Source organism: Hibiscus syriacus, unplaced genomic scaffold (genome assembly GCF_006381635.1).
Source record: "Hibiscus syriacus cultivar Baekdansim isolate YM2019G1 unplaced genomic scaffold, ASM638163v2 tig00014862_pilon, whole genome shotgun sequence".
NCBI lineage: Eukaryota > Viridiplantae > Streptophyta > Magnoliopsida > Malvales > Malvaceae > Hibiscus > Hibiscus syriacus.
This window is the reverse complement of record NW_024062338.1, coordinates 541,366-550,151: the sequence shown is the minus strand read 5'-3', so window position 1 is coordinate 550,151 and position 8,786 is coordinate 541,366. Positions and strand designations below refer to the sequence as shown.

Here is an 8,786-nt window from a genome sequence, read left to right as displayed (position 1 = left end):
GGCAATTTGCATGGCTTTACTTGAAGACAATATATGCCACCCAGGTAATAGCTCACCCTCATGGGTATATAGTTTATGCGATGCCATATCTGTGAAAGGAGCACCATAAACAAAATAAAAGTCTGAGCCTCCATCGTATCTAGCAAAGCTTCAAGTCAAGCACCACGAGATTGAAACTCTCCAGAAGTGACAAAAGAGGGTAATCCCGTCATGGAAAATATAGGATTCACCGTCGGACAATCCCTTAAAGCATGAAGAATTGTTTCCTACATGGAACCACAAAGACTGCAGCAGCCACCCGAGAGACCAATTTTAATGCATTTTATATTATTATTTATTATATTAGACAAATTTCCATATTAAAAGTTTTTGTTTTGTTTGAAATTAAAACCTATAAACTAAAATTTTTAGAACCCCTCGCTTGTTTCCTTTTTCATTTTCTTTAACAGGAAGCAGCTCCAGCCTTAGGGTTGGATGCTGTTAGCCTATAACAGAACTGTTGTGTACGTGCTTGCACTATAGTATAGTTAGTTAGCTTAGGCGGCAAAGTTGTTAGTCTATTAGCATATATTGTTAGTTTAACAGACTAGTTTCATTAGCTATAAAATGGTGTGCTTGTAAGTGAGAAATCAATGAATTCAGTCTATTCTTTCAGCTTATACGTTTTACAATATGGTATCATTCGCCAAACGGTCCTGACCTTGTTGTTCGTCCGCTGCATCCTCCTCCGTTGCCGTCGGCTTCCGTTTCCAGTGTCGCTTAAAACGGAAGGCCACCAGCGTACGGAGACTAAACCGGTTCATGCTGTCAGACAAACGAAGAGGATTCCTGTAGTGGAAGATACCACCCAAGCTTCTGATGCATTACCCCTTCCTTTGTATCTAACGAATACGGTGTTTGTCACTCTTCTTCTCCTTGGTTTATTTTCTTCTTTACGGTTGGCGTGAAAAGACCCGAGTTTCAATTCCTCTCCACGCCGTCACTTTTTTTAGAGGTAAATGAAGTCTTGCTTTGTAAAGAAGATGCACGTACAGTCTCTTGTCGCCAAGCTCTTGATGGCTCGCTTCTTTCACTGCCTTCTTGTGCACCGAATGTAACTGCCCAGAAACTATTCGATGGAAAGCCTGTTAGAGTTACAATCGAGGAAGCTGCCCGTAAGTCTCTTGCATGGAGAGATTAATGGATGCGGAGGGTATATCAGAAACTGAAGCAGTTTACAATTTTGTGGTAAGCATGGCAATAAGTTGTTGACATTGCTGTGTGGTAAGTAATCAGTTGCAGTATTGTTGTTATTGCTAGTACCATTGACATTACCAGCATTACTAGTACAATAGCCTGAAGATTCAGAAACTACATCAGTAGACGTAGCATGAGAAGTCTTAGAACGAGAACCATACTCTCGAGGGTAACCATGTAGATTATAACACTTGTCTTTTGTATGTCCCAACAAAAGGGTCCTTGTATAAAAGGATGAAGAAGAAAGAAATGAAGGTGGATAAGAAGAACAAAAGGAAGCATCGGCACTTTCGATTCAAGAAGAACGAAAGGAAGCATCACTACTTTTGATTCAAGTGAACGGGAGGAAGCATAAGCACTTTCGATTCAATTGTTCATCTTTTCATCAAGAAGGTTGAGAAAGTAGGGAGAATGTTAGGCTATAACAGAACTATTGTGTACGTGCTTGCACTATAGTATAGTTAGTTAGCTTAGGCGGCAAAATTGTTAGTCTGTTAGCATATATTGTTAGTTTAACAGACTAGTTTCAATAGCTATAAAATGGTGTGCTTATAAGTGAGAAATCAATGAATTCAATCTATTCTTTCAGCTTATACGTTTTACAATAGATGCCCACCTCGGATCTTCTTTATTTTATTTGTACTTTAAATTTTAATAAGTATGTTTTTATGTCACGTATTTATCTATTTTTATAACACGACTTTTCTACTTTTTGCATGTTTTCAATTTTTTGTATCGATCGTTTAGTCGTTCTTTTGGTTTAATTTTCTCAAGATTGGATTTGACATCGCCTCAACTGATCAATATATCGCTTATTTATTATACTGCTAATTTATCCTACTTTGGATTGGATTTGAATGGGCGGTTTGCGTTCGGAGATAGTTAACTCATGACATTCGACTTTGATTTGCGATTCTAGGTGACCTTTCAATAATTTCACACCCTGTTATGGTTCGTTTACCGATGCAATCAAATATATTCATATTAATCTTTTATTCGAGATTTTGGAGGAGTTTTTAACTTTTACCTTATATAGTCCTATGATTCTAAATGACTAGTTTTTTGTGTAACGTTAATAGAAAAATGTTCTAATTATGAGTATAGTTTACGCTTATGGTAGTAAATTTCATTGTTATTTTGGATATTTCCTTTTTTTAATAAAACTAAAGACTTTTATTGCATAAAAAGAATATTTATTATCCGAATGAGTATTACTTTGAATCGTAATATATGTTGTCAGCTATATCGATGAGTGTTGGCTAATTTTAATACATTTTATGTTATATATATATATATATATATTGTCAAAGTAGATTTCTGACATTTTATTGTGATTACAAAATTTATTAGTCAGTAAATATGTGACATGTGACGTTATTTAGAAAATCATTGATACTTTATATTGAAAATGAAAAAAATAATTAAAATAAATAGAAAATCCTCCCCGAATCGTATTATTCTCCCACTCCTCTCCCGCGGTGATGTTCTTCATCGTCGATGGTTTGACACCAATCATCCTATCTTTTATGTTGTTCTTCGTCGCTGTTCTTTTCCCACCTTTCTTCCCCATACACGGAGAAATACATCTATCATCTTGTTTCTTGCGATCAACAACGTCTCATATTCCAACAGGACTTCATCAACTTCGTCTTTTATATTTTTTGTATTCAGGTAATCATGTTCCCAGGCTTCGTCTATCATTACAATTTTTGTACTCGTCTCCTATGCTTCATAGGGTTTACAACCGATGGCTGTGGTGGCGATAATTGAGGGAATAAATATGTAGAGATTCCTGCCTTCGAGGATGGATGTCAGACAACCCATCAACGACGAAGAGCGACGAAATGGGATGACTCTAACGATGATTGATGGAGTAAGAGGAAAAAAATATTAGAATTTTAGAGATTCTTTCGAGAAATTAGAGATTTTAAAATTTTTTAGAGTAAAAGAAATTCATAATCAAACTACATGTCATGCATTCATTGAGTGACTTTTTTTAACAAAGACTAATAGTTCAACCTTAGAATGATAACGGATAAAACATTATATACCTAGTTTGACCCAAAAAAAACTTTAAACACCTAAAAAAACAAAAGTTTAAACACTTATTTTTCAGTTAAACCTTAAATGTAAGTGTTTTACTTGTAGGAAACTAGAATATCGAAGGAATAATTATAATTCCTTAAGGATGAATGTACAACTTCCCTTTTATGGGAAGATATCAGATTAATTGAAGATTTCTTGTAGAACTTAATAATTTCACAACCACAAAAAGAAAGGTGAAGCTGTTCCTCATAGGGCGTGGAATTGAGCACATTTTTCAGAGAATTCTAATGCATACCTCTGAGGGTGCTTTACTAGGGAAAGCATTGGGTTTGGGGTGAGAATAAACCCCAATGTGCACTACTAGTTTCAATGTGTATAAATTGGCTGTATATACTATACAAGAGATTTCATCTTTTGGCATTACAATAATTACTTACCTACCTTGTAATTTCACAAAAGAATTAATAAGAGAAACGTGGTCTTAAAAACAAGCAAACTAGTTCATTCTATGATTCTGTGTGCAATGGGCAACCGACCTCTACACTCAATACAAAATAAGGTCATTTATACTACAGTGAGGTCAAAATAACTAGGACAAATAGGATTAAGAAAAAACAATTACAAGAGCTGATTATGACGATGTAAAAGCTGAAGGGACTTGCCGGAACCGATGTCCTATGAAAGCCTTCGAGAAATTGGAATCATCCGGCTTATTGTGGGGTAAACTTTTGTGAGGTGAAGACGATCTTACAAGGGAGGCTTCTGGCAAATTACTTTACACAATGTACAAATGGATTGTTTTCGGAGATTGGCATGGAACTCAGACTATCAATGTTCATGCTTCACATGTGCTTTTAATATTCCAGGTAGAGGTGGTGATGTAGGAGCCCTACCCGGCATGCTTGTCATTGGAGGAGGAAGGATCTGTTGTTGGTACATTGTGTTCATGCTAGAGCCTTCACCATCTGCAGAAAAATGGTGTGCGGTTTCACCACTCTCTGGTCTCTCGCAGAGTTTCATAGCCTTCAAAACATAATTGTCATCATGGAGCTCAAATGGAGTGCTGTAATGGAAAAACATAAGATTGAAGGTAAAAACAAAGACGAGCAATAAATCAAACTATATAATTTATCCCACTACCCCAACTACCACTTATTTCCCTCTCTTTGGGATTCCTTGGTTTACCATCACAACAGGAGAAAACATAATTGTTCTAAACTAGTTGAGAGTGAATCAAAATACAAACCAAATGGCGTTGAATGGATACTGCACGTTATTATAATAGTTAAAAAAATCTTACCTATTAAAGTCAAAATGCACCAGCTGCATATCTTCCGACATTTCTACCTCAACAGTTGCATGAGGGTGTGTCTACAATTTCCGGATGACAAGAAAAAAAGAGAAGAAATTAAAACACCTCAGGAATAATGGAAGAGTTCAAATAACTATAAAACCACAGTGCATTCAATATGTGCATGCCTCATGATAGCCTATTAGCATTAATGAAGAAACCTCATTATGCCGCTTTCTTTTTCTTCTTGCAGTTAAAGAGTTAAGAAAAGCGAGATAGATACATAACCAAGGGTTTGATAATCCAACTGTGAGTTTGTGAGTATTGATATGGGCATACTCTTGTTGAATAAAGAGAAATAAGCATACAAATCCATTAACATGTTCCCCACTTGTCAAGTAGAAAAAAACATTGTAGAGTTTTCAGTTTTAAGTCATTATGTGATCTAAAGCTGATTTACAGGCAAGAAATTTTAAAACTGATACAAAGTTAACAAAAGAAACAAATATTGGTAATAGACGGGAAAAAAATTAAGAATAAGCATATAGATGCAGATCTTAACAAATGACATGGCTTAGTCAAAAACTTTAATAAAGTAAAAATTGAAACAGAGTAGCAGATAAAATGAGAAGTTGGCTAATCATACATTTTTAATTAAACGGAAAAACAGAGAATCATGAACAGAGTAACAGACCGCATCAGAAGTTGGTTCATAAAAACACAAGCAATTATGTGAGGGAGCTGGGATAATACAATTTTGCATTATAAACAAAAATCATAGCAAAACTTCGATGAGTGGCATTTCTAATTCCGTACAAGAATGAAAGACTTGAGAAGATAACAAACCTGCACCAGGATAAAAGGTAAAGCCACACCCCCACTGGGACCATTTCCTGAGCTGTACAATTGCTCATTTTGTTGTATCAAATTCTGAAGACCTACAAACTAAGGGGGAAATAACCCAAGAACATGAACAACTTATGGCATGTAAGGGGACATATGAAACTTGATGTCCTAAACATATCTCTGTATATATATGCAGCAACTATATGGCAGCGAAAATGGGAACTCTCAACACAAGGGGAAGCTAAAAGCAATTTCATGTACAAACAAGTGAAAATTGAAAAGTGCACTATTCTTACCTGTTCCTCCAATTCATGCAGATAAGAAGCTTTTTTTTCAATCCTATTTATCAGTCCAAGCCGTTCAGTCTGTATAGGTTTAATTAGAGGAGCTTGGTAAGCTTAGTATTATATCTTTAGCAGATCAACTTACATAAGAAACATACAAAAGGATCTGTATTCTCACCTTTAGATCTTCTATATCACTCAAGCTAGTACGAGGAAGTCCCTTCCACTGTATTTCCTTTTTATCCTTAGATATAATATCCATTGCCATTAGTACATTTAGAGCATCATAAACCCTTCGCCGAATGTTCTTCTCATCATACTGCTGCTGTTAGATATAAAAATAAATTAAAAAGGAAAAAAAACGAATAAAGGAGGTTTAACAGTGGTACTTTCACTCTCTGGGTAAAAGGTGGAAGCGTATACTGTAGAGATCAAGGAATCCAATATTGACAGTTCCATAAGGTTGCAAACCTGATCAGGTGATGCTACACTACTGCCTGGATCAGAAAATTCAGCTACAAGTTCATCTGCCACCTGGGAAAAACTCTCTCAGATATAGACATGGGCATATAAATAAATTGTTATAAGCAGACAAAGTAGCAACTTTCCAACCCTTTCAAATATTAGAAAAGGAAGGCACAAATACAAGTGCAGGCAAGTGTTTTGGTAGCATGAGTACAAAATACTAGCATTTATGGATCACATAATGATATGGTATCAATTTGAAAGAGAAAAAAAGTATCATTCTGCCTAAAAGTTTGAAAAGTACATGAATTATGAGTATCCATAACAGGACTTGGTTGATGCCCAAAATAACAAATCACTTAATCACGATGATAAACATGTAATTTGTAATTCTTAAGTAATCAGTGTTGAAAACATAGGTTGCTAAGAAAGAAATCACCAGGATATCAATTTGCCAACTTTACTCTTCATTGATATCTCATTTGCACATTAGAAGCTTCTACATGGCAATTTTGGAGTGATATATAAAATATTCTATATCTTACAAGTATACAGTTTTGCAATTCAGAGTTATGGCATGCAAACCTAACCTATAAGGACAGTCAAATGCACAACTAGTTTGGACCCTGGTTAGACAACATATATATAATCCATTAACCCAGGAAAAACTTAAAACATTTTGCCAAAATGGCTAGAGCGTATATACATAACCATAAGCACTGATGCTATGACTATTAATAAATTTACCAAAACCAACAAACATATATAAAAGAACGACTTTCAGACATCAACTGACCTCATTGTATGTAGTTCTTCCCTTGCTTTCCACTTTTTCACACACTGGATGAAACCAAAGACAGTTCAAACACGAAATCAGATAGCTAGGCCACAACTGCTAACTCGTCTAAAATATCCATAGCAGAATAACAAGCATATATAAAACAACTATCACATGAAACAGTACGTGATTACGCTTTTAATGCAATCTTTTATTAGCCAAAAATGACAACATCTTACGGGTAAGGAAAATAAAAAGAGTAAACAAAACCTTTCATGCTAAATTGACGGAGCCCTCTGCCACTCTTATCACCTCCAACCGCTCGTTGACCTCTCCTTTTCTTTTTACTACTGCAAATGAAGTTGCCTATTAGTTAAATTCAAGGGTTACTCCCGTCCATTATCATTATGAATGCGTAGAATGACCAGTACCGACAATTGCATTAGGATAAGCAGTATGGACAATCCAAGTGCAGTCACCAAAAAGTTAAAAAGATTCCCCGATTTCCTATTATAGTAAAAAAATGTCCAATTCAAGCATAATGCAAAAATATTTACCAAACTCAACCACAAACAAGCACAATTTTACATCATGAAAGCAAAATTAAAGACCTTGTTTCAATCTACCCGGGACCAGCACCGCCTTTCTTCAAAAACCCACAATTACATCATGCATTCAACATAATTACCACAGACTCGAGCAAAAAGGGTACCTAAAATGGAAGCACTCACCCGGCAGCACCTTGAGATCCAGCATCATCTCCGTGATGATCGAGGTGGTTCAGTCTTAAAAAAGTGTTCTCGCTAGCAGGCGTAGCCATAGCTGGCTCACTCCGGTTCGAAGGAGAGCCAACACTGCCACTAGTGGAAACGGATTGACCTGACACGGTGGTGCCCCACGATCTAGAAGCACCTCTCTTAGTTGGGTCTTTATCCACATGTTCTTGGTAGTTATGGTTTTGAATTGTGTTACCACCAGTTACCATACCTAAAAAATACCAAACCCAGAAACTAAAAATTAAGTTAACCTTAGGGGTTTCGAGACGTTAACAAAAGTGGGTACTGCTGGAGATGAAGAGAAGTTAATGGGCATAATCAGTAATCACTTGGCACCAAAATTTATTTTCTCTCTATCTGTTTGATTATATTCCTGAAAGAAAGAAAGAGAAGAATAATAACTATGAGAGTGAGGGTAAATGGATTCTCATCAAGGAATTAGCTAAAAGGGGTTTCCACTTTCAAGGCTTGGAAAAGCTGTAAATGAAGGTGACGGAGAAGAGGGAAATTTTATTGGTGAAGGTTTGGCTTTTGTTGAATAATAAAAAGTGGGATTGAATGGATTGGTCAAATGCTCCAAATTTTGGGTTCAAGGATTGATACGCGTTCATAGAAAGTTCAGATGGATTAGATTTTACGCAGTTTTTAGAAAATCTAATTAATTAGATTATAGGGGACAATTATGCGTGCGGCATCTTAATATACGGTTAAAATAAAGTGTTATCAATTTTATTATTATTTTAAATAAAAAAATCGATAAAAAATATTAAAAATATTATTATTTTGATTGATACTAATTACCTATATAAGTAAATGTAGTAAAAAAATTCGGTCAAAAAATGATGTTTTAAGTAGCGCTTTATCGAAAATATCATTTTTCACCATATTTTTTTACCGCATTTACATATATAAGTAATTATAACCAGTTAAAATAATGATATTTCCGGTCATTTTTTTACCGATTTTATTATTTAAAATAACAACAAAATCAATAACGTTTTATTTTAACCGTATACTAAGACGTCGCACGCGAGTATTTTCCCATTAGAGGTTTTCAATTTCAA

At 35.3% G+C, this 8,786-nt stretch overlaps 1 protein-coding gene across 7 annotated transcripts; it reads right to left on the bottom strand.

The window, feature by feature from the left end:
• Positions 1-3,763: 3,763 nt before the first annotated feature.
• LOC120207523 (transcription factor-like protein DPB) lies at positions 3,764-8,249 on the bottom strand. 7 transcript variants are annotated; one of them, XM_039206972.1, is made up of 9 exons: positions 7,678-8,249; positions 7,217-7,296; positions 6,965-7,008; positions 6,175-6,237; positions 5,882-6,022; positions 5,716-5,784; positions 5,420-5,518; positions 4,583-4,653; positions 3,764-4,345 (listed from the first exon to the last, which is right to left on the bottom strand). In XM_039206972.1, the coding sequence occupies exons 1-9, from the start codon at positions 7,929-7,931 to the stop codon at positions 4,111-4,113; spliced, it is 1,056 nt and encodes a 351-aa protein (XP_039062903.1). In that variant the 5' UTR covers positions 7,932-8,249; the 3' UTR covers positions 3,764-4,110. The 7 variants fall into 7 exon arrangements, with proteins under 7 accessions (XP_039062903.1, XP_039062902.1, XP_039062901.1 ...); XM_039206971.1 differs by having other exon boundaries at positions 5,882-6,025; positions 7,678-8,248; XM_039206970.1 differs by having other exon boundaries at positions 5,882-6,028; positions 7,217-7,293; positions 7,678-8,248.
• Between the last annotated feature and the right edge of the window lie 537 nt (positions 8,250-8,786).